The following is a 24,575-nucleotide window of genomic DNA, read 5'->3' as shown; positions in this document are numbered from 1 at the left end:
ACAATATTATTATAATTTATTATAATTATTACCATAAGTTAGAAATTGTTGATGAATCACTGAGGATGTTACTCTTGAACTGCAGAATAATTGACCAATTCTATTCAGAATCACAGTCCAGAATGCTCACATATAATTCATCACATTAATCCTGACACACTGCTCTCTCTTCCACCAGCTACCTTTACATGTTAAAAGTATGATGGAAGCAGGAGTAAGGCGAGTCGGCTCACAGTCAGGGAGTGTTTTCCTCCTCTCAGACTGTGCGCGCAGGTGACGATGAGTAACGGCGGCCACATGGGGGCGCTTTATCAACCTGCTGTGGTGGGTAGCTTGGTCAAAATAGTGTTTCCGATGTGACTTCGCTGTGATAGGCAGATGTCTGAACGCACTTTTCCTTTACTAAATATTTATTTTTATTACTGAAAAACACGAGGAGGCAGAGAGGAGAACGCCCAGGACCAACCACGCGCCTGAGAGGACGGCGACAGTGATAGTTGTAGTTAATCAAATTAGCAGGCCTGTTATAAAAGAAGCCCCATTTCAACTTCAGCTGATATGCAATACAATACATTGGTCATAGTGTTGACTCTTATTCAAGTTGTAACACATTTATTTCATTTTAAAGATTTTAAACAGGGGCTTATTTACACATGGATTTATGGATTTATGCATTCATTCATAGATACACTTACACGACGTGTGCAAGGTGTACCACCACCCCGTCACCTCTCCTCCAGCAATTGGATAAGAGAATTAAAAATAGAGAGAGATGGGTGGACATACTAACGTGCAGGACTCCACAGCTTTAGCGGGACCTTGAACGCAGCACGCATAGGTTGAGAAACCCGTGAAGAAATGACGCATCCATTCACAGCGCTTTTACTTCCTGCATCTGTGGCTACAGCTGATGCTTTCTAAGGGGCGCGGCACAGGCACTAACTGTAGCCTAATGGCTGTCGTGCATTTTAACAGAAGTTTTAGTTTTCTTTTCTAACCCGGCTGTAACTTTGGTGTGGACCCAGCACAATGGTAGGATTGATTTATGGTTCTGTACCTACGATACCGTCCAGTACGGGTAACTCTTCTGTGGGCTGCAATGAACTTCGGAGACATCATTTTTTCTTATTGGCACCTTTCAGGTGCTCTTTAACAGGGTCAGCACGGCTGAGGGAAGAGAGGTAGAGGCTAAGCGTTCATGCCAGTTACGGACTCTTCTTCACTAGGTTTGTATTTCCGTAAACAAAACGGAGCCATTCCAGGATTGAGGGTAAAAGCGGGAAAATACGCCCGAATGTTGTGTTACTTTGTGACTAAAGGTGGGAAAGATATTTGTAGCACGAACTTCGGAAGTGATAAACCTGTAAACCGCGTTTGGCGAGCTGCAGGTCAGACAAGTTCTTGCCAGCCTTTGTGTGTTTACAGTATTTGTGAAATGCAGCCACCGGTACTCATGCACTCAGTGTTTCAGACCGAGCTCACAGATGCAGGCTGCTCACGTGTGGTCAGAATCGGAAAGTTACCTCGCAAACGGTAACCTCCAGGGAACGGCCCCGTGCACGCGCACACACATTTTTAAAAACCTTTTTGCGTTTACGTGTGGACGAGGAATACAGAGTTCATCACACACCGTCAGAGGTATGTGCCTTTTTCCACGCCACGCTGTGTGCACGTTATTGTTTACATGGGATGAACTGCAGAATAGCAGATAGAGACAAAATACTGTTAATCTGACTGTCTGCAGGTTTACACGCAGTTACTGTCCCTCTGTTTACAAAGGCAGAGGCGTCACGGTGGGATTATTTTACGTGTAGTTGTTTTTTCCTGTGTAATAATATTCAACATTGCATCAATACATTTTTCAAAAAATGCCTCTCTGTGCAAAATGGGTTTAAAAGAAAGGAGCCAATAAAACAGTCCTTACATTCACACAAAGGTTCGGCTGAAAGCAAGAACGAGACCCTGCTGTTTGTACTCGAGCAATTTTGTAACTAAATTGTCATCAGTTTCAAATGATAAGAAGTGAACCTGTGTGAGTCCTGTTGCTCACTTTGTTCATTTGATTTAGCAAAAATCGTGTCACAGTGGTTACATGGTTAGCGCGTGTTCCAAACACGAAGGGTGATGACAGGGTTCAAGAAATATCTGGGATGGCTGTGTCAGGAAGGGCATCAGGTGTGACCATCTGTGTCATGTGCAAGTCACAAAGGTGACCCCTTGAGAATAAGGAAGGAGAAGAAAGAAACTTACCATGTGATGTTGAAATGCTGTCAGCAGTGTCGTTTCTGATCTTTTGTTCCACAGAGCTGACTGTTGTCCTGTAAATATGGATCAGATAAAAGAAGCCAGGGTGCCGTGCTCCAGCCTCCTCACCTACCACAGAGAGCTGCTCGTGACCAGGCTGAGGAGCATTCAGTGCATCCTGGACAACCTGTTCACCTGTGGCTTCTTCTGTCAGGAGGATGTTGAGATTGTTCAGCAAACTGCCACCAAGGCTGATCAGGTAGAAAAAAGAAGATCCCAGACAAAAACTGTGCTCAAAAATCTCTGAATACGACTCCTGACTGCCTCTCCGAGGAGGTGATGTTTGTGATAGTGTCTGCATGTGTGCGTGTCATCACTCTGTGTGTAAACGTGACAGCTTGAAAAGTTTGGATTGTGTGTTTGTAAAACTCTGTGGAGGGTGAGGTCATGCTAACGACCCACGTCAGCTATCGTCCATCAAGGTCTTCAAGGTCAACTTAGTAATTCATTGGTGGACAGCTATCATTCCTACAGGTGTTGTGTGTTTTGTGAATATATCGAAAGTACTGTATAAAATGACATTTGACCTCTGACCTCTCCTTTAAGGTCAGTAGATTGCATACATACTTCACAATTTAAAAACTTTAAATATAAATTTGAATTTCTTTCATGATTTTTTTCTTTTTCTTTTTTTTTTTAGGTGCGCAAAGTCCTGGAGCTGGTCCAGTGCAAAGGGGAGGAGGCCTGTGAATATTTCATCTTCATAATTTATAAAGTATGTGATGCATACATAGACCTGCAGCCATGGCTGGAAGAGATCAACTACAACCCAAGTGAAGATGTAGCAGTGATGAAGGTGGTTAACACTGATCCAAGTAGGTGTCATTATCTTTGACCTCTTTCATACTTTACAGCTCTCACATCTGTAAGAAGTCAGTCTGCTGTTACCAGTTGAGCCGTTATGGTAGAATATAAGAATCTATAACAAGAGTAACAGTATATTTTCTACATGATTATACAGAAAGTGTAGTTATATTTCAAACTGTAATTGTAGAAACCAGCGAGGTTTTTTTGAGTGACTGAAGTTATATGTAGAGTATGTGGGTGTTTTAAATGAATAACGACAGTAACCATCAGGCTGATGCAGCAGGATTAAAGGAGTCCCTGAATGTTATTGACTTAAAGCTGTTTTATTTGTTATTTTTTACTTGAACTTGTAGAACTTTTGTTTGTGAGAGCATGAAACATGCGCAGCCTTACCACCTCCTCAAGTCTCAGAATATCTTAAAAGCACTTGAAAAGCAAAATATGTTCAGTATGCAAAGGTCTTAAATGTTAATAGTGATGCCACAATTTCAGTGCACATTTCTGCCCACTTCACAGATTTGAATGATGTAACATGCACTGTAAAAGTAAATGATTTAGCTGGACATGAGACAAACGTTGTAAAGCAGCTCTGTCAGCCCTCACAGTTTATTTCTGTGTGGATAAAACAGGGTAACAGATACAGTAAGATAAGCTAGAGTAACTAACGCAGTGGTTAAAGCCAGTATCTAAGAAACAACTAATAACAGAAGGCAACCTGCACTCTGTCGCAAAACAATATTTGATACAAAATATCCAGACAGCCATTTTTTAGGTGGGCACACTATTCTTTATGATTTCTTTTCACATTATTAAACACATTTGGACACATTTGTAACATTTTACCTTATTATTCATTTGAACTGATATCAGTTATGTTTAACTTTTGTTTGTATACTTTCAGGCTTTTGGTCTAAATTTCATGTAAGTTTAACTAAATGTAATTAAGCCACACAAAAGCTTCCCTACCTGGAACCAGTCAACGTCACGCTGCAATTCTCCCTTAAATCATGTGATGACCAATAAAACACGGTGCACCGAAATCATAAAGAACACACTTTTTTTTCTCTTTAGAAACCCAGAAGAAATCCCCCGTCTGTAGCTACAGATAACACACACACACACGCACACGCGTGCGCACGCACGCACACGCACACACCCACGCACGCACACACACACACACACACACGCACACACGCACGCACACGCACACGCGCACGCACGCACGCGCACACGCACACGCACACACACAGCAGCGCTGCAAGATGAGCAGTCAGTCTTTATTTAAACGTTTGGAGCTATTTACACTGAATATTCCACTTTTGGAGCTTTCTCACACTGGGCCAGTTGCTCTTGTTTTCTTATTTAATCTGATACGTTTTTCTTGCTATTTTTGGTCATTTATGAAACAGCTGAGCAGTGGCGGCACTCGGGTTGTAAACACTCCACTCCCTCAGTTCTCTCTGCTTCACTTTTTTTGTAGTTCTTACAAAGAGCAACACCTCCTTATAAAACTCTAGATTTCCCCCATGCTTATGTGTTCTCTACCCTGTAAAAACGTGAACACATGGAAAATTGAATAGCTATGTTAGTGCGCATAATTCTTTTTTGCCTTTCTAGAGGAGTTTTGTCTTCTACAGTTAGATTAGAAGATCATAGTGGTATTGTAAAGCGCTTTGGGTGCCTAGAAAAGCGCTATATAAATCCAATCTATTATTATTATTATTATTATTATTATTATTATTATTATAGTATTGCTGTGCTGGGATACCTGCTGTTATTGTGGTAGTGTTGTGAGTTACAGTGCATTTGGAAAGTATTCACAGTGCTTCACTGTGCAATGCTGTCTCAGAGACCTGAAGATGATTCGTTCACTGGACTTCATGGCTGCCACTGACATGCTTATACAGACAGCCGTGTGCCAAACCATGCCCAATCAGCTGAATTTACCACGGTGGAAACAGGATGCACCCGAGTGTCATGGAAAAAGTTACACATGTCAAGTTTTGTTTTTTATTTTCAATACATTTGCACCAGTTCTGAGTTTTTTCAGTCATTATGGACTACTGTGTTCAGGAATTTGAGCTGAACTTGACTGGAATTTACTTCGTTATCAGGCTGTAACATGGCAGCATGTGGAACCAGTGAAGTGCTGTGAATCCGGCACAGATGCACTGATCTAGATCTGTTTAAGAATGAGTTTGATCAAAGCTTTGACACTTTTTAATGTGCACTAAGTCAGCAGATACTGTGAGAAGTTAAGACATGACATGAGCCAGGACACCAGCTTCATCATGTCCTATGGCCAGCAAGAGGAGACGCGGCTGGAGGACCTCTACACTGACACTGTGATGGAACTGCTAAATGACTGCAATGAAAGCCTGGGCTTCTTAGAGAGTGTGGACCAGCTCCTGGGAGATCACGCAGCTTTCAACCCCCAAGGTGAAATCATCTACGTAATGGGGGATGCTGGTGTGGGAAAATCCATCCTTCTGCAGAAGCTCCAGAACCTCTGGTCCATAAAAGAGTTGCAGACGGATGCAGTCTTCTTCTTTAAGTTTCGCTGTAGGATGTTCAGCACCTTCAAGGACGCAGAACAAATCTCTCTCAGAGACCTTTTGTTCAAACACAACTGCTACCCAGATCACGATCCAGACAATGAAGTGTTTGATTACATCCTGCGCTTCCCAGAGAAAGTCGTTTTTACCTTCGACGGCTACGATGAGATTCAGGAGGACGTCGACCTGATGAACCTGCCTGAGGTGGTTTCACCGGAGGATAAGGCCAACCCGCTCCAGCTGCTTATCAGCTTGCTCTGTGGGAAATTACTCAAGGGCTCTCAAAAAGTGCTGACGGCCCGGACAGGGATTGAGATCCAAAGCAGGGTGATCAGAAAGAAGGTGGCTCTGCGTGGGTTCTCCCCAGATCACCTGAAGACTTACACTGATTTGCACTTTAAGGAGCAGGAGCACAGAGAGCTGGTGTCCATTCAGCTGGATGCCAGCCCCCACCTCTGTGGGCTGTGCTCCACCCCGCTGTTCTGCTGGATTGTATTTAAGAGCTTTGGACACCTGCACACAATGCACGACAGCTTTCATCTGCCCGAAACCTGCATCACGCTCACCGACATCTTCCTCCTGCTGTCCGAAGTGTTCCTCAGTCGCTCTGCTACACCTGCTCCGTCTTTGCTGAAGAAAAGCACCCGCTGCACCTCGGAGACGTTCAAAGCAGGGCTCAGGCCTCTTGCTGTGTTTGCCAAGCTGGCGCTGCAGGGAATGGAGAGAGGCAGCTTCATTTCCAGCCAAGAGGAGATCAGTGAGTGTGGTGTGATGGAGCAAGATCTGACTCTCGGCTTTCTCAGACCTGTTAGTGAGGAGGGTGCCAGCGGGAGCTCCGCTACCTTTGAGTTCCTCCACATCACCCTTCAGTCTTTCCTGGCGGCTTTTGCTCTGGTGTTGGACGAGCAGGCTGCTGCCAGCTCCATCCTCAAGTTCTTCACAGAGTGCAGCAGGAGAAGGAAGGTGTCTTGTCTGCCTCTTGATTCCTGCATAAGTAGCTCTTCAAAGCCCAGCGAAAAGAAGCCGTTTGCAACCAACGAACACCTGCAGTTCACTAATCTGTTCCTGTGCGGCCTGCTGTCCAAGAGTCAAAGAGGCTTGATGGGACATCTGGTGTCTCCCGCCTTACTGAAGAAGAAACGGGCCCTGCTGAAGTCGTACCTTTCCACTAGTGTCAAGTTGCACCTGCGTGGCTTACCCCACTACGACGGCCAGGAAGGCAAGAAAGTTCACGTCTTGCCCAACTTCCTGTGGATGCTGAGGTGCATATTCGAGACGGGAAGCAAAGACATTGCTCAGATGACGGCGAAAGGCATCACGGCCGGCTTCATCAAGCTGGGTTACTGTAACGTGTACTCGGGTGACTGCACCGCCCTGAACTTTGTGCTGCAGCACCGTCAGAAAGTCCTGGGGCTCGACATGGATAACAACAACATCAGTGACTATGGGGTGAAGCAGCTCAAGCCTTCCTTTTGCAAGATGACCGTAGTGAGGTGAGTACGGCCGTGCTTTCAAACACCTGCTTCGTTTAACTCTGAGCTCTAATACAACTGTTCCCCTGCAGACTGTGTGTGAATCACCTGTCCGACAGCAGCATCGAGATTCTTGCAGAGGAGCTGTGCAAACACAAAGTTGTGGAGGTTTTGGGGTGAGTAAACGTTGTAAAGCCAGTCATTGTCGTAACAACAGACTATATCAGGGTGCTGGATGTGATTACATCAACATTTGGGAGCGACTGATCTGATTTTTGGATCAGATTGGGATCGGTGACACCTCAGTAGCACCCAGGGGCCCAGTCTGTTCAGTTCAGTTTTCCATTGTGTATGTTCACTCCTTCACACTTCAGCAGCAGTGCACTGTTTGCTAATGATGTGGAAGTGCTAACACAGCATGGAGGAATCTGAGAGTAACGGCTCAGCACTGTCTGCTCTCACTCAGCATTCAAACTCTCTCTGATCCAGTTATCTGGGTGGTAGTTGTATAAAGTTATAAACTGATTTGTGTCATTGAGCGAAATAAGTAAGTCAGAATTCAGGTGACCCTGAATCCTCCCTTAGTTATGCTGCAATAGACGTAGGCTGCCGGGGATTCCCATGATGCATTGGGTTTTTCCTTTCCAGTCACCTTTTTCACTCACTATGTGTTAACAGACCTCTCTGCATTGAATCATATCTGTTATTAATCTCTGTCTCTCTTCCACAGCATGTCTTTATCCTGTCTTCCTTCTCTCACCCCAACCAATCACAACAGATGGCCCCGCCCCTCCCTGAGCCTGGTTCTGCTGGAGGTTTCTTCCTGTTAAAAGGGAGTTTTTCCTTCCCACTGTCGCCAAAGTGCTGCTCATAGGGGGTCATATGATTGTTGGGTTTTTCTCTGTATCTATGAAGCACCTTGAGGCGACTTTTGTTGTGATTTGGCGCTATATAAATAAAATTGAATTGAATAGAAACGCTCTGTGCTCGACACGTCTTGTTTCACATTGCCAAGGTTCAGAAATGTTACTAAACAACGGGTTGGCTCACTGTGCCTGCAACGGTCTGTAGGTTTTGCTGTTGTGACAGGATTTGTTCAGTGATACATTTTTTCCTTTTAGGATCCACTTCCATGTTCTGCGTTGAGCAGGCCACAGTGAATAAATATCCTTGGTTTGGTTTGTAGGCTCTGAGCTCATCACTCCAGCCACGTGTGGCACATACAACAACAACAACTTTATTTATAGAGCACGTTTAAAAACCAACGCTATACCAAAGTGCTTAACAAAAAAGACAGAAAATAGAACATAAATATTATAAGACCAACAAAGTACCAAATATGCTAACAGGTCAGTGTCACTGATACAGGAATAGCATGAAATGCAAATCAAATAAAAACATAGCAAAAGCACAAAAAAAGATATGTATAAAAGAGAAATAGAGTAAGTCAAGAAATCAGATAGGCAAGGTTAAATAAATAGGTTTCTAACCGTGATTTAAATGATTGGATAGCAGTAGGTTACTCCACAAATCAGGTGCAGCCAAGACAAACGCACGGTCCGCTCTAGACTTCAGCCGAGATCTTGGCTGCACCAAGAGTAACTGAGTAGATCATCTTAGTGCTCTAACAGGAATATACGATCGAAGGAGTTCAGTAAGGTAGCTCAGCACTGTGTTGTTGATCAAGTAAGCAGCAGTATTTTAATTTAGATTTAATGGGTAGCCAGCGCAGGTTAGCTAGAACAGGCGTAACAGAGGCAAACCTCCCAGCTCCAGTCTGAAGGCGTGCCGCCGCATTTTTGAACAGTTTGCAGTCTGTGAAGAAGAGCAGACTGAAGACCAAAATAAAGGGAATTGCAGTAATCCAGCCCAAAGGCCTGAATAAGCTTTTCCAAGTCTTTATGCGGAACGTAATGCCTAGTCTTGGAGATGAGACGCAATTGGTAGAAACTAGATCTACAGCAGACACTTGTTTATCAAATTTAAAAGAGCTGTGCAGCAACTCGCTCAAATTGCTAACAGTAGATCCAGGCAGATGGTGGAGGGGTTGACGCTGATGCAGGCAGCAGCAGCACTGCTGACGTTTCTGAGGCAGTTAGAAAACTGCTCAGTTTGGGCTGGAGTGTTTGGTGTCAGCGAGGACGTTGGTGTTTATATAGACACATATACTTTTACAAACAACTATGGATGTCTTACAGTGTTTGGAATAATGTTTTCATCTTATCTTCTGTAATTCTTTTTATTTGAGGATACTATCCCTCTGTTCAGCACTCCGCCGACACTTGATGTCCTTTAAATGTGCTATAATGCACCGCAGCTTCAGTTGCCTGCATGAAGCAGCTCGCTATGTTATTCCACTTTCTCCAAAACCTGTCTGAATCACTTTTTAAAAAACCAAAAACACACAGTGATTTATATTTTTACATTTGTGTCCTCAGGCTTTACAACAATAACATCACAGATGTTGGAGCCAGGCTTGTTGCTCAGATCATCGAAGAATGCCCCAAACTGCGAGTTCTCAAGTAAGTTAAACATATCTCCATTTGGGGAAAAAACCAACATACCTTACTAACATTACTAACCTTGAATACTTGGACATTACTTTGTAGGATTGGTAAAAACAAGATCACCAGTGTTGGTGGGAGGCATCTGGCCAACGCCATAAAGAAGAGCTCGTCAATATTCGACGTTGGGTAAGAATTCAGTGTTCATCCAGGAAATTCAGCAAAGTGCTGAGGCGTAAGAAACAAAGTAAAAATGCAGCTTTAATGGTGACAGAGGAAGTTTCTAGCATTTATTCTGAGCGTTTGGGCACAACAGAAATAACCCTGGTGACTGAAACCAGATGTGACAAAGAGAGAAATCCCACCGAGAGGCATTTTTAGCTGTGTTGTTTAGCCCAGCTGCAAACATTTGAGGAAGGACTTGGTAACGAGGTGCCTGATCAGGCTTTCTGTGCATTTTTGCAGGATGTGGGGCAACAGTCTCGGCGATGAGGGAGCAGAAGCATTTGGAGAAGCTTTGAGGAACCACCCGAGCCTCACCAACCTCAGGTAGGAAGTTATAAAAACGGCACAAAAATAAAAACGCCCATTCAGACTTACTGATTAAAATCTTTACTCTTTTTTTGTCTTCTAGTCTGTCGGCCAATTGCATTACATCCAGAGGTGGGCGGGGCCTGGCTGAAGCACTGAAAGAGAACACGGCACTCAGGATATTCTGGTACGTGCAGTCTGTATTATCTCAGTCGACATCAGTAATGTAGGAGAGCTGGGATGCGCCACCTGAACTCGCAGCGCTTAAATGCATGGTTGACCTTATGGATGTGGAGCTACGTCACAGTCAATGCTGCCTCTCCAGAGTGACTACAGTCTCAGGGCTGTGTGCCGTTACTGTTTGTGCTTTTTAGGTTGGTGGAGAATGAAATGACCGATGATGCAACTCCACACCTGGCTGACATGATTCAGGCAAACACTGGTCTGACCCACCTGTGGTGAGGACAACACAGCATCAGTCTGCACCCTGTTTACACAGCATGGATCGGAGCTCTTACACAGCTCAGTGTCCTTTGTAAGTCACTGCTTGTTGGTCTGCAGGTTAATCAGCAACCGGTTCACTGTGGAAGGGATCAGGCAGCTCGCTGAGGCCCTCGCTCACAACAAAGCACTCAAAGAGATATGGTGAGCATCAGTTCAAATTGACATCTTGGTCTTTTATTCTCCCCTCAAGGTTATGTCAGACCAAGCAGAGGGTGGGTGATTATTTGAAGTCCAACTTATTCCGGACACAAACTTAAGCTAGTTAGGGACTGATCGGTAACTGTGAGGCTGTTGAATGCTCTGCTATCACTTCCAACATGAACGAAGACAGGAAACTAAACAGCAGTGATGTTTGCAGGGTTACTGAAGTTGGGCTAGCTCAGACCTTCCCAAAGTGTGGGGCCCGCCCCCTAGGGGGGGCGCAGAGCCATTGCAGGGGGGGCGCGGTGTGAAAAGGGGAAAAAAAACAAACAAGGCTTGGACACTGCTAGCACAGGCGCCCACAGAAACCCAAAGCAGGAGATGAAGCATCGCTGAATATGTTTCCAAACCAACTTCATTCTGAGCCAAAGACTAGAAAACCTGGTGAAGCAAATCTTCCCTTTGGCTTCACCTGCACAGGTGCTGAGGTAGGTCTCCCTGCAGAACTGGTTTCCCTGCGTCAGGAGCAGCGCTTCAAATCACGGACAAACAGGATCCCACATTCTTGATCTTTAGTTCACAAACACTTGTTGTAATGACTAACTGCTCCTGACATGTTGGAGATGTTTGCTCTTTATACAGTAAAGTTACAGCAGGATACAAATAACATCAGGCTGATCCTGCCACGATTTGTTCCCTCGGTTCAAATCACAGACAAACAGGATCCAACAGCTGTTTATGTTTTTAAACCCATTTTGCACAGAGAGGATTTTTTTTGATTTGATAGCAATGTTGAATATTATTACACAAAAAAAACAACTACACGTAAAATAATCCCACCGTGACGCCTCTGCCTTTGTAAACAGAGGGACAGTAACTGCGTGTAAACCTGCAGACAGTCAGATTAACAGTATTTTGTCTCTATCTGCTATTCTGCAGTTCATCCCATGTAAACAATAACGTGCACACAGCGTGACGTGGAAAAAGGCACATACCTCTGACGGTGTGTGATGAACTCTGTATTCCTCGTCCACACGTAAACGCAAAAAAGGAGTTTTAAAAAATCTCAGTTTTCGGTGATTGGAAACGCCGTTTAGGTGGATGAAACAGCTGCGTGTTCAAAAATACCCGTGTAGGTGCGGACGCAGCGTAACAGAGTTAGTAGTTTATTTTATTACTACCTGTAATTTATTGCAGATTATTGTATTTGCTTAATTGTTTACTAAATGTTTGAGGAGTGAAATAAACCGCAGTGGAGCAAAACATTTTTCATGTAAAACAAAGGGGGGCCCAGCAAAAAAAGTTTGGGAACCACTGACTTAAAGATTGGATATCCCACCTGCTGTGATGGTTTAATGCGGTACAGATGTTTTTATTATCATTACGTCACATCCTGTTTATGACAGTTAAGATAAATAATATTCTTATAAGAAATAAAATTGTCTCATGTACACACTACTGTACTTTAATGCGGGTCATAAGGGTGGTACGTTAGAATTTATCAGGTGGTACTCATTGTGAAAAGGTTGAGAACCACTGATCTGATCATCAGGCGCCTCTACTGTAAGGTAGACCCTACAATAATGGACTAGTGCGTAAATAGGCTCAAAGGGTGTAGCTCTGCTGATGGCCCTTATTTCTCTGTTGAAACCGACAGCGAGCGAATAAAATAGAGGAATGAAGCTGTCCCAAGTCATTTCAGGTTCAGTAAAAAAACAGGAAATTTCTGCTTTCTGTATTACTGAGGAGGAAGGAAAAACATCATTCAGATGTTCAGCGGAGACAGAATTTATTGATTCGTCAGTAAAAGGTCTATTGAGATATTACCGATGATGAATGAAAGAAAAACACAGCATAATCTAAAGTGTCGGGCCAGTACGTGCCAACAGAAGTAACTGGTGGTGGGGACGTGTTGATCTCCTCGATCTGGAGCTGAGCTGGATCCACATTGGACCCAGACTAGCAGGGAGATGCCCTCTACAACACTAGGTCCAGCTTCTCCCCGTCACCCGTCTTTGACAGCATCCACAGAGTGAATTGCAGGTTACGTGGGGCCGTCGTTAACGTTGTCCCTGTGAATGCATGACTGGAGTCTGATTGTATTTCTGCAGCGTGAAAGGAAACCGGCTCTCTGAAGAGGAAGAGCAGCAGTTTGTGTCGGAGAAGCGGCTGCGGTTCCACTGACTGGGCACCTCACATGACGCATGCACGGAGCTGAGTGAAGGAGGAAGTGCGCTCGGTCCGTGTGCTGGTGTCAGCAAACAGTTTCACCCGATGCTGCGGGGATAAAGTCGCACCACCTCCATTGTCTGTTTTTATCTATTTAATATTCTTAAGCGAAAAACCCAGAATGTTTCTTTTTGAAATCTCTGAACGACATCACCGTGTTTCATTTTGGGGACTTTCCCCTAAAATTTCAACAAGTGTTTCACAGTTTTCCACAAAAGTTAGGAAGTGGGAGCTTAAACAAGAAGTATACAGCATGCTGACTTCCTCACATGCACACCTTGTTTTGTGTGTACTGTAAATGCTCTTTTATATTCATCTTACTGTTACACAAATGCTGTTTTTCACTTGATGGTGTTTCAAAGGTCTCGAACTCTTTCCTGTGTTCCTGCATAGATGTGACCTAAAGTGTTACAAGAATAAATAAGTGGAGCCCAAACACTCCTGAGTGGCAAATGTGTGAATGCGGTTCCTGTGTCGAACACGGGCGAAGACTTTGATTCGACTGTTTCAGACGTGGCCAACACGTCAGTATATCACTACCAACGTGTTTTACACATGGCCTCAAGTCCATGTTTGTGCGTGTTTGTTTAGGAAGAAAACTAAGCAAAATGCTTCATTGTGGTCGATTCAGTTAAAAAACATTGTCCAAGCAGCCGTCTGATTGGTCCAGGTAATCTTTAATAAACAAACAGGCAGCGTGGTCGTTTCAGAGAGCCGGAGCTCCTTACACACAGGTGCCTTGATGTGCTGTTCAGTATGAACATTAACCCAGGCTGCTAGCTGCAGGCTGTAGTCTGCACCACCACTTACTTTTACTTAGCTTCAGGTTCGTTCTCCTCCCTCGCTCACCATGTGTGGTTTCAAAATGAGAAGATGATGATGATGATGATGATGGCCAAAATGCTGGGAGCGTCATGAACCCAGCACATTTACCTTGTGCTTCTTCAGACAGTAGAGACCAAATAACTGGATAAAGTCTGAGGCAGGACCGTCTCATATATTCACATTAGAACTGTTTTATTCTTTGGAATAAGCAAAGGTCCAGTATTGATCAGCCTCCATGTGCCTACAGTAATAAGTGCCAGATTTTCTTTTCTTTCTTTCCAGCGAGTTGCAGGCTGTGCAGGGGATTTCTGCCTGCCAGTGCAAACAGGGGAAGCCCCATCGTGATGACCCAAGTTACACAATAATGCAAAAAGCCATTGGAGAACTGAGAATCTGAGGCTGGTCACTGAAAGAGTTCACCCAGCTCCCATCATGGTGTGGACTGTCATTTAGCATCTAATGGGGCGTCACTGCAACTAATAACACCTGTCATTAGTTTAACTTTATTAATCACTCTGTAAGACAGATTTACAGGGCTCTGATTGGATGGCGTTCGGCTGACGTTAGGGTAGATCCTGGCTACAGCCTGGGCTGTGACACACCTCCGTCAGTGTAAATGTATCTAACCATGCAATGAATCCCTCACATATGTTCATACATGAAAGAAGAAGAAGACGTACGTCAACATTATGTCTCAGTTCATCTATACGATCTTTATTGTGGCCTCTTAAAAATTTTGGAACTTTTCTCTTATTTAATTATCTGTGGAGGTCTTTCTGAAACGTCAGAAAACAGCCACAGAGTCTGAATCGAGATTAAAGTGTCATCAGAGTATGAAAGGTCACTGACACTGGGTGACTTCGAGTGACGATGGGTGAAATGACAGCTGGTGACTTTGACTCCTCAGCTTGCTCTTGTACCAGCTGTAAAGCAACGCCAGGCGTGTTTACGCGTGGGTCTGTGGGCTCTGATCAGGAACGAGCCTCCCGTGACATTTACAGGAGTTTTTGGATGTGTGCTGATGTAACCAAAGTCCCGTACTGAGCTCAGATATAACGTCATCTCCTGAGGAAGACCGCGCCACGTGGCAGAAAGCTCTGAAAATGTTTTGCTACAGAGTTGCAACTATAATTTAACTGCACTCGTAACATGCTCTCATTTAACGCCAGCCTTTCCCGTAAAAGTTCAAGGATTCAGCGTGGTGTCAGAGCCACTGTGGTATTAGAGGTGTCTGTGTTATTGCAAAATGATGGCAATACAAAAACCCACACGGACAGGAGAGTGAAACGTCAAAGTCATCTTTTAAGGCCAGATTTGTTGCACATTTCCTCATAAATTCACAGACAGAAATGAAAAGACAGGCGGACCTGCTCACAGGAATCAGCTGCATGATCAGTCAGGGGACAGTGGTTGTAATCTCTTGCAGAATTCAGATCAGAGAGAGAGATGACGGTACAGTCAAAGCCCCGTGAGATGTCCATCAAGCAGCCACGTGGTCGCTCTGTCGCTACAAACGCACCGATCCTGCCTCCACGCACTGTGCGAAGGGAGCGTGTCACCGGGCTCGGTTAATCTCCGTGTGGCCGTCCGATTTCCAGAATACAGTGTGACGATTCAGCAGTCATGAGTGCGCCGGGGTGGATCCCAAAACTCCAAACGCCCACCAGAGAACCACACTAGCTTCAATACATTCAACAACGACTCCCAGCTGACTCACGAGACGTGTGTGTGTTCAGTGAGGGACCCAGTGAGAGGAGGGGCTACAGGGGTCGGCGTGTTCTGCACTTCTGTCATTTGCTCATGAAAACTTTTAATGATGTAAAAAGTTTACATTTCACAGAGTCCAGTGTTTCATCTTAAAAAACGTCATACTTTCACAGAATACACCCCCCAACACACACATTACATGTCATGGAAGACACGGTGAACGCAGCAAGAGTCACAATAAAAAGCAAAGTTAGCATGATCATAAAAACATCATTATAAAATCTTTTCAGCCATTGAATCATTTTTGGGAGATACAAAAACCAAACAAACTGCTGCCTGTGATTCTTTTTACATATTTATATAAGCACAAAATGAATGTTGACTTCGCACAAATCAGTGAGCGTTTGAGGAATGTGTAGGAAAGCAATAATAAAACGTAAACCATGGTTATTCTATTAAAACCATTTTCCCTCCCTCCGCACCGCCATCATTTTCTCACGGTCTCTAAGATCACAGACGACACAGGAACCTTTCATGTCCTGCTTTCATGATAAAAATCTCAAAAATAACGTCAAGCACATCAAGATCATAAGTGAGAGCGCACTGCCTCCCAGTGGTGGAGAGCAGCAACTACACAAACTGCAAAACAAAAAGGATCCTGTCTCTACAGACTAGAAGGCACACATCTAAACAGACATGTTTCTGTCTCCCATTATTCTCATATTTAAAACAATATATTAATGTTTGATTTCAAACACTTTACTATGTAAATAAGTTCAATTACCAAAATGACAAATCTTAAAAAAACCTCGGGTTCGTAGCCAGTCTCCACCTCCACAACACGATGCAGCTTCTGCATGATTTCAAGCATAAAAAGAAAATCCCAAATATCACTTATAACTGCATATTGTTCATTTAATGATGATAATTACAAGATGAGAAACTAGTCACAGAAGCCTGGAGGTCACTGAGTGGCTGCCTGGTGTTGCGAGAGAAAAACGTGTGTTCTCTGATTGGTGGGTGAGTGGTAGTGGTAGTCAGTGGTCACAGAGAGGTACAGGCTGCTGCTGTGGTCACTCGCAGTTTGTATGGAGGTCGCTGACTTGTCTTCAGACATTCACTAACGACTTACCGATCATCTAAAGGTGGCCACGGCAATCTGCTCGCAACCAGAGCAACTGGAAGGAGGTTTTTGGTGTAGCATCCTCTTTGCAACCCCCAGCAAACGCTCACAGACTGACTGCGCAATCAGGAAGGGGTGCATTTAGTCTTCACAGGCAAAAGAGACTGAGGGAAAAGGATGACAAGTTTCAGGTGTTTTGGAGCTTTGGGATCCACACAAGCCCTGGATCAGTAGATGGGTTTGAACTTAGCTCGTCCTCCAAGGCTGAGCGTGAGCTTGTTGGTGAAATCAGTATCAGGGACTTGACTGGTTCCTCAGCGAGGTCTTCAGGCACACCTAACCCCAAACAGACAGGTCCAGTTAGTCCCTCCAGTTCTGTTTAGCTTACGTTCCCTCAGCCTCAGCACCTGGACTGCTGCATTTGCCAGGATCGAGATCAAGTTGCTGACTCCCAGTGTGACGGTCAGTGCCTGAAAAAGCTTCACAGAGCTCACTGCTTTCCTGGGACCTTTATAGTCCTGCAGCTCCTCACAAGTAAACCGTCTCAGTCTGGTGCAACACTGTACCGTGAGGGCTCGGTTTACCTGCAGCTGCTACGGTTATGATGCAGAAATGAACACGAGCTGACAGAAGTGATAAAAAAAAACTGAAGCTCATTTTTACAGGAAGGAACACAAAGCTAAAAACTGAAGGTCTTGAAAGGTTTTCCCACATTGTCTCGTTACCAGATCCCGTCCATGATGGAACGAGACATTATTTATGTCCAGACATATTCTGTTCACGTGCTCTTTACCCTGGTGTTGAATAAGCAGGTTCATGCAGGTTCTGCAGCATGCACTGGAGCCGTTTGCAGCCACGTGTACGGCAGCCTGGATGTTATACCTCAAGATCCTGGTGCTTTGTTGGAAAACTACAGACTGACATCTGCTGGTGGGGACAAAGTATTTCAGGTCCTGATGAAGTTGGGTCTGGTCTGTGGAGGTGAACGTGATGTCTGAAAGTGAAGCTCCAGCTTTACTAGCAGAGGGTTAAAATCTCCATCCATCCATTTTCTTAACCACGTATCCAAAAGTCGGGCTGGAGCCTTTTCCAGCCAGGAATGTGGGCTAACTTGAGGGAAAGAAGAGACTCGGACGGGGAAGAACTGCTCCCCGTGTGGACGCGGCTGAAGTCGGATAAGCAGTTAAAAAACAGGATGGGTGGATTTTTAATTGAGTCTCATTTTGCCACATGCTGTCGTGTCCCATTGTTCTGGCATGCACAACACTTATCGTGTCAGAGAAGTAGCAGCAATGTGCTGCAGTGGGTTTAGGCTGGTGAGTGATGGACTGGGCTCCTGTACCTGTGTGGGCGGGGTCTAAAAAGCACTGATGACTGAGTGTTTGACAGTAGTCACAGTTGACTGGCACCGTTTTTGCAGCAGCACTGTCAGCTGCGAGAAGCTGCAGACACGCCGTCTCTGGCTTGTTTCTCCTGCTCGGGTAGAATGGCAGTTGTGGTAAGATGGTCCTGGTGGTGGTGGGGGTTGTAGGGCGTTGGGTGGAGGACAGCCAGCTCGGCCGTAGTCTGGACTCCCCTCTGTCCTGGCTGCTGCGTGCCGAGCGTCGCTACAACAAGGCACTGGGAGACACTGATGCTGACGGAGGAGGGGAGGGGGCGAGTCGGAGCGCGTCAGCCAACAGTCTCCCTCCTCCTCCTCCATACTGGTGTACTGGTGTATACTGGTGATGCCCCGAGCGTCAGGGCTGGAGGAGTCTGTCAACTCTGATGCTGAGTGTAGATGTGCAACTTAAACATAAAACACACAAGTTTGTATCCCTGAAGATTGCTTAAATGACATTTGGCACACTGTGGTACTACATTATTGGGTGGGTGGGTTGTGGGAGGAAGGGTGCTAACTGATCACAGTGGTCATAGAGTCCAGCAGAGTCCCTGAATCCAGGGATTTCATTTTTGCAGATCCCTCTGGGGACGTCTCATGTTCCTGAAATCACAGAAAAGAACCAGATGCTGACATTTAAAAAATACCATCTTTACGTCTGTGGATGTGGATTTTACCTGTGCAATGAAAGCTTTAATCCGATGGATGCTCAGGACAGGACCTGTTCACCTCAAACCACTCGTCGATACAGCTGCAGGAGAGAAAACAAGATGGGAGGAGTCAGTGAGACAGCGTGAGAAGAGCGATGCTGCCCGAGTCATTCCGCCACGATGCACCTCATCAGACTTTACACCTACGGCTATTTTCACTTGTTCGTGTGGTACAAAGCATTTTTAACACTGGAACATTTACCCGTGCACCTTCTCCCTGGCATTAATAAAGTAAACCTCGTAGAGCTCATTTTGCTGCGTCTGGCGACACCTGCTGGTGTGCAGTAGTCTCGTCACATGTACATGTAGTGGACCGTGTTGGACTTGACCCACTCAGGCTACAGAAAGCACACGTGTTTCCTCTTTCAGAGCACCACAGTGGGGTCTGATGTAATGTATCGAAAATGAAAGAACAAAGCAGTTAAACACTTTCCTCCTTCAAATGATTGGAATTCAAAACATTATTATTAACTATCAGCAAACATGCTTTACATACTTACAATATCCTCATGTATTTATGTATGTAGAGCCACACTTTAAAAGGAACCAAACAGCTGTGTCCAGTTCATTACAAACACAGATAGCATTCATATGAAAAACAGCTGAAACAAACTTCCTGTTGGATAGTGAAGCCTCAAAACCTCAGGCTGACGGTTTTCACCACTGCTCTTGGTGCCTTGAAGGCTGATGCAACCCTCGCATTTCATTAGCCAATGAGCGGTTTATCCTGCTTTCTGACTATAACTTACAAAATGAACCTCATGTTTTCTACAATCTGACCTCAAACTACCAGCCGAGACCATAAAGTCACCTGGGCAGTGTTTGCTGAGGTCAAACTCGGAGAAGGAGTCACCCATCGCTGGCCTTTAAAGCATTTTAGCATTCATAGGTCAGACTTGTCCATCTTTTAAATACAGTCTTTGCCTGAAACTACTGAAAGCTCAAAGGTGAAGTAATGTTCAGTGGTGTGGGTGCCGTCATATCAAAGGATGTCTGTGTCTGCTGGTCTACACTTTAAGTTTGTAGCATCTCTGAAAGGGCAGCAGCCAGAAAAGGCCAGATTCATGTTCAGTTATTAAAGAAGGACTAAAATTACCACGTGGCTATAAAACTGCAGCCAAGACATGATAAAGTGTGGGGTTGATTTTAAAACAGTGAGCTGATACCAGCAGACAGGCCAGTTCAGTAAATACTGAAGGTAATATCAATAAATCCACTTTAAGCCCAATCTAGGCCCTCTGTGAAATAACGTGACAGCGCCACAGTGTGCATGACTCAAGTGCTCGTCCCTCGCTGTCAGCATGACTGTTCTTTTTAACCCTGAACCTCATTTTTGCATCAGTTTAAACTGACACTGCTGCTTCCTCTTTCTGTTATAGCCGTGTTTGCGTGCTGCTCTCATTTCATGATGAGTGACAAGAGCCACACACCACTATGCAAAACACATCCCTCCTCTGAAGCTTGCTTAGGCTTCAGCAGTCAAATCAAGTGGGTATCTTCCAAAGTTAGGAGTGCTCGCTCTTCTGTTTTACCGCCTCTCTGACTGATCTCAGCACAGGAACACTTTTAGGGAGGGAACTAAAGAGGGTTTGTTCATTGCAGCCAGATATGAGCGTGAGACTGGAATCGGTAAGATCAATAAGAACATCCCAGCATTTCTTTGCCTAATCTTCACAAGTCGTCACTGTGATGGAAATGCAGACAGTGAAGTGGCTGAAGCAAGCTTGTATTTCCTTAAAAAGACCTCCTGGGACTGAACTGTGTCGCTAAGGCCACACCTCAGCTGGGACCACTATACTGCTACTGTACTATTAGATGAAAAGGAAAACAAACGAGGTTCTAACCCTTTATGGTAGATGCAGAGGCAGGGCAGGCGAGCGATGGTGTCTCCCTGTTGCAGCTCCTCCAGGCAGATGGCACATTCTCCTGCATCCCGAGGCAGGACATCCTCTGGAACACACACACACACACACACACACACACACACACACACACACACACACACACACACACACACACACACACACACACACACACACACACACACACACACACACACACGATTGGGATTATAGGATGACTCATAACACAACACACAGCCTCTGTTGGCAAAACAGAGCTGCAGTAAAATCTAGTGTGTTTAAACCAAAGTGACCATGTGATCTTTCTTAATTAGTGGTTGCGTGAGTGTAAAAGCAGAGACGGCGTGCAGGTTTCTGTTGTACTGTACGTTAGTATTACAGCGCACCCACACATGTCCATACTGGTTTTGACAGTTCAACAATTATATTTACATAAAAAAAGGTCATCCTGACAAAACTGTTCAGAGATACCGACAGTGGGGACACATTTCAGTGTTTCTGTTTACTAGGTGTGCACGGTGCTACTCCTATATCTCAGTCAGGACCGTTGTGTTTTGGGAAACGCAGCTCTGTCCTGTCCTCCCTGTAAGAAGATCTCAGCACAGAACACAGCAGGCATCAGCGGTAATGATATTATTACTGACAGCATTGAAAGAGGTGGAGCTGGGCTACAAAGTGGCTTGCAGATATGCAACAACTCCTGGTAGGCTAAAACGGCTTAAAAAGCCCAACCTGTGTGAGGTTCACGCAGGAGGGGATCAGCTGATATGGGCAGGCTCTGGGATCAGCTGATCTGCCGGGACTGCGTGGAGCTCGACTTCATGACCTGTTTGAACTGAAGCGTTGCCTGATTTATATAACGTACAAACGCATCGTCCATGAGGTCACTCCATGTATTCCTTTAAAACTTTTAAGATCTTGACACAAGAAATACGGGAACGCAAACACATGAGAAGGGTTTTTGGTGGCAATCAGAGGCAACGTGATTAGGATGTGTGTTGCAGGCTGTTCTGGATGATCGTGATGTGTAGAGAGCTAAAGTCATACTGTTCAAGCAGCTGAAATTTCTAGATTTCCCTGAATGCAGCACGACTTTGTCAGAAGCATTTAAATCTTTATCTATCAGTGTTTCCACACTCAGTTTTGTACTGTGGGTAGGAGGCTGCCGGATAGCCTCCACCTCTGCTCAGCGCTCCTTACAGTGTGCGAGGTTACTGTGTGTGTGTTCATGCTATGAATAGCATGGGTCCGGCTCTAGAGTGGAACTCAGCATGTGCACCATTAAACCCATCACCTGCAGCAAAACACGCAGTCATTAGGATTGGCCTTATGTAACAGTGGATTAACCCACATAGGCCTGCAAAAGCCTGTTATTATGGGCAGCAGCACATGGCATCCAGCTCAGCTGAGGGCAAAAGCATCTTTAACACACTGACAGTCTGGGCCGGGCAGCCAGTCAGTGAGAGGTTTGTAATACTCATGCAGATGATGTTTGCTTCAGCTGCAGAGGGCCTCTGTCCTGCCCCATCCGTGAGGCCGCTGTCTGTCTGTGCATCCACATGTATGTTTGTCAATTCTGCATACGCACGCAAAAGAGTGTGGGCGAGCATGAGAAACTAAAATCAAAATGCTGGTAGCTGTCAGTTCTCCCTCTCAGACTCCTGGCAGATGACCTTATTGAATCAATGTGAAAATCCTAGAGGATGAGATGATGTCTTTTTGAGTTGTCGGACATCCTGCATTTTCAGACAACTGATATTTGAACTCGTTTAGTAGATGCAACTATGGTTTCAATGTGAAAATCCCACGTCACCTTGTTCCTAAGTTATGATGTTCACAAAGATGGTTTCCACCCAATGAGCTCACATTAATACCCCACCAGGCCTTTACAGGTGAGGGGCAAAATCTGCACACCGTGTCGGATCAAAACCAGTAATCTGTTGTTACCATGCCCCTGGGACTGTGATGCACACAACCCCAAAACAGCTGCCCTTCATGTCATATTCCATTTACTGCTGATAGAGCAGGGTGATGTGACCAAAAATATTTATCACGATATACATTTGAAAATTTGTGATGACGATATAAGTGACGATATAATTGACACAAAATACTTTACAACTCCACAACTTTATTAGTGCAAAATCCATCACTGTATTTTCACTTAAACAAGCAGCTGTTATTTATGTGCATTAAAGTTATATAAAAATGTAACAGTGCAAATGCAAATTCCTCACTGACAGTTTAACCAAAAGGCATTTCCAGTGGAAACTGGCCGACACATCCTCAGCATAACCATGTATAATATCCACAAAACTTAAAAAGAGCTTATACACACACAATACGGTAATATTATGTTGAAGCACAGTACGTATCACTCCGCGAGGCTCCTGCCTACGATAGCCGTAATGCTCCAACAATCCATCAAACGCTGCGGCTTCGTAGCTTAGCAAAGTCGTACTAAAACATCTGACAGATTTTCGAGCGCCGTGTACATAAAATGGTTTCGAGGTCAGTAAACACAACCAGAGTTCATACATAAGACACACGGGATTATAAGGGGCTCTGTCGACTTTCAGAAAAATCAAAGGATTGATTTTAAGTGCGCCGTATTTTCCAAACAACACGGTAATAACGACGGCCCGCTAGCATGCGCTACCAAAAATAGTGCTTTGTTGTGTATCTGACGGACGAAAGCTAAACCAGTTCCACACCAGTGAAGCTGCAGCATTTTTACAAACCAGTTCTGGTTCATGGTTTCATTCAACGATCCGCTTTCTCCCTTCTCATTCGCCGCCATGCTTTTTTCCGCCATGTGCGTATGAAAACAAAGGCACTGCGCATGCGCGTTTTACCCATATTCTATCGCCATATTTCATTTTCTTATCGTTGCCCAACATTATACCGGTGTTACCGTGAACGGTATGATATGGCCCAGCCCTAACTGCAGACATACCCTTTGCAAAGAAGTCAAAACGTTCCTTCCAGCTCTTCCTCCTCCAGCATTAACGTCTTTAACTGCAGAACTGTCTATTGTCTTAATATTGGTTTGCACACTAGGATGAACCACAGACTGTATCTAAAGGTTGGAGGCAGCCACCGTGCTATTACCAAGGGGAAATCTCTAGAGCTAAAACATGAGCCGTCGCAGACACAGAACACAGCGCAGTTCCTTTAGTGCCACTCAAGAGTGGCTCCTACAGAGAGTGGGTCTCCACAGGGTTAAAATGCATTAAAAAGCATTAGGGCAAAACAGCTAAAACAAGACACGAAAAACACTTTAGCCTCCGAGGATAGTTTCCCCCTCTAACATGCACAAGATCCCCAGTTTGAGACTGTGAGGAAACACAAACCCAGATAAACAAGAGAGCTGTGTGAGGAAGGACACGCAGAGTAAAATCTGTGCCAAATCAAATATGCAGATCCATCCGCCGTGGCAAGGCCTTGGACAAGAGGAGGTGATCAACAGAGCAGCTTTCACTGCACCTCTGAGCTGCAGCTTCTGTCTGTCGGGAGTTTAGAACGAGCAGCTAGCGACAGGGATATGTGCCAAACATAACATCACGATATTTCAGAGGATTCTCACAATAAATTTGGGTGTTATTAATTCGACAGCATAAACACAACAGGCTGCCTTGAAATATTTGATAAAAACTTAAAAAATATATATGACACATGTAACTTTTAGTGGAATAGTTTATTCAGCAGTGTATTCAAGTATGAAAATAAAAATTCTCCCTCTGTTCTTTGAATTGAAAAAGTCAGCATAAAACATAAATAGTATTACAAAATAAAATCCATCCATCTTCTGCTTATCCGCACCGGGTCACGGGGGCAGCAGCCTAAGCAGAGAAGCTCAGACCTCCCTCTCTCCAGCCAACTCCTCCAGCTTGTCCGGGGGAACACCACGGTGTTCCCAG

The 24,575-nt window shown here is 44.7% G+C and overlaps 2 protein-coding genes across 2 annotated transcripts in view; one reads left to right on the top strand and one right to left on the bottom strand.

The window, feature by feature from the left end:
- Positions 1–842: 842 nt before the first annotated feature.
- nod1 (nucleotide-binding oligomerization domain containing 1) lies at positions 843–13,500 on the top strand. The gene is made up of 13 exons (XM_026183372.1): positions 843–1,032; positions 1,143–1,226; positions 2,305–2,503; positions 2,945–3,119; positions 5,347–7,159; positions 7,231–7,314; positions 9,577–9,660; positions 9,748–9,831; positions 10,108–10,191; positions 10,277–10,360; positions 10,548–10,631; positions 10,735–10,818; positions 12,930–13,500. Exons 3-13 carry the CDS (start codon positions 2,327–2,329, stop codon positions 13,000–13,002), a joined length of 2,826 nt encoding a protein of 941 aa, XP_026039157.1. The 5' UTR covers positions 843–1,032; positions 1,143–1,226; positions 2,305–2,326; the 3' UTR covers positions 13,003–13,500.
- A 1,654-nt stretch (positions 13,501–15,154) lies between these two features.
- The window catches only part of znrf2b (zinc and ring finger 2b), a 50,097-nt gene continuing 40,676 nt past the window's right edge, over positions 15,155–24,575 (bottom strand). Inside the window, exons 3-5 of the mRNA XM_026183373.1 lie at positions 20,638–20,743; positions 18,761–18,834; positions 15,155–18,686 (exon numbers count right to left, since the gene is read on the bottom strand). Coding sequence (XP_026039158.1) covers positions 18,777–18,834; positions 20,638–20,743 — 164 coding nt within the window. The 3' untranslated portion in view covers positions 15,155–18,686; positions 18,761–18,776. The remainder of the gene's footprint in view (positions 18,687–18,760; positions 18,835–20,637; positions 20,744–24,575) is intronic.

This window comes from Astatotilapia calliptera, chromosome 11 (assembly GCF_900246225.1).
Source record: "Astatotilapia calliptera chromosome 11, fAstCal1.2, whole genome shotgun sequence".
Lineage (NCBI taxonomy): Eukaryota > Metazoa > Chordata > Actinopteri > Cichliformes > Cichlidae > Astatotilapia > Astatotilapia calliptera.
Note: the sequence above shows the minus strand (reverse complement) of the source record. Positions and strands in the feature narration are given on the sequence as shown.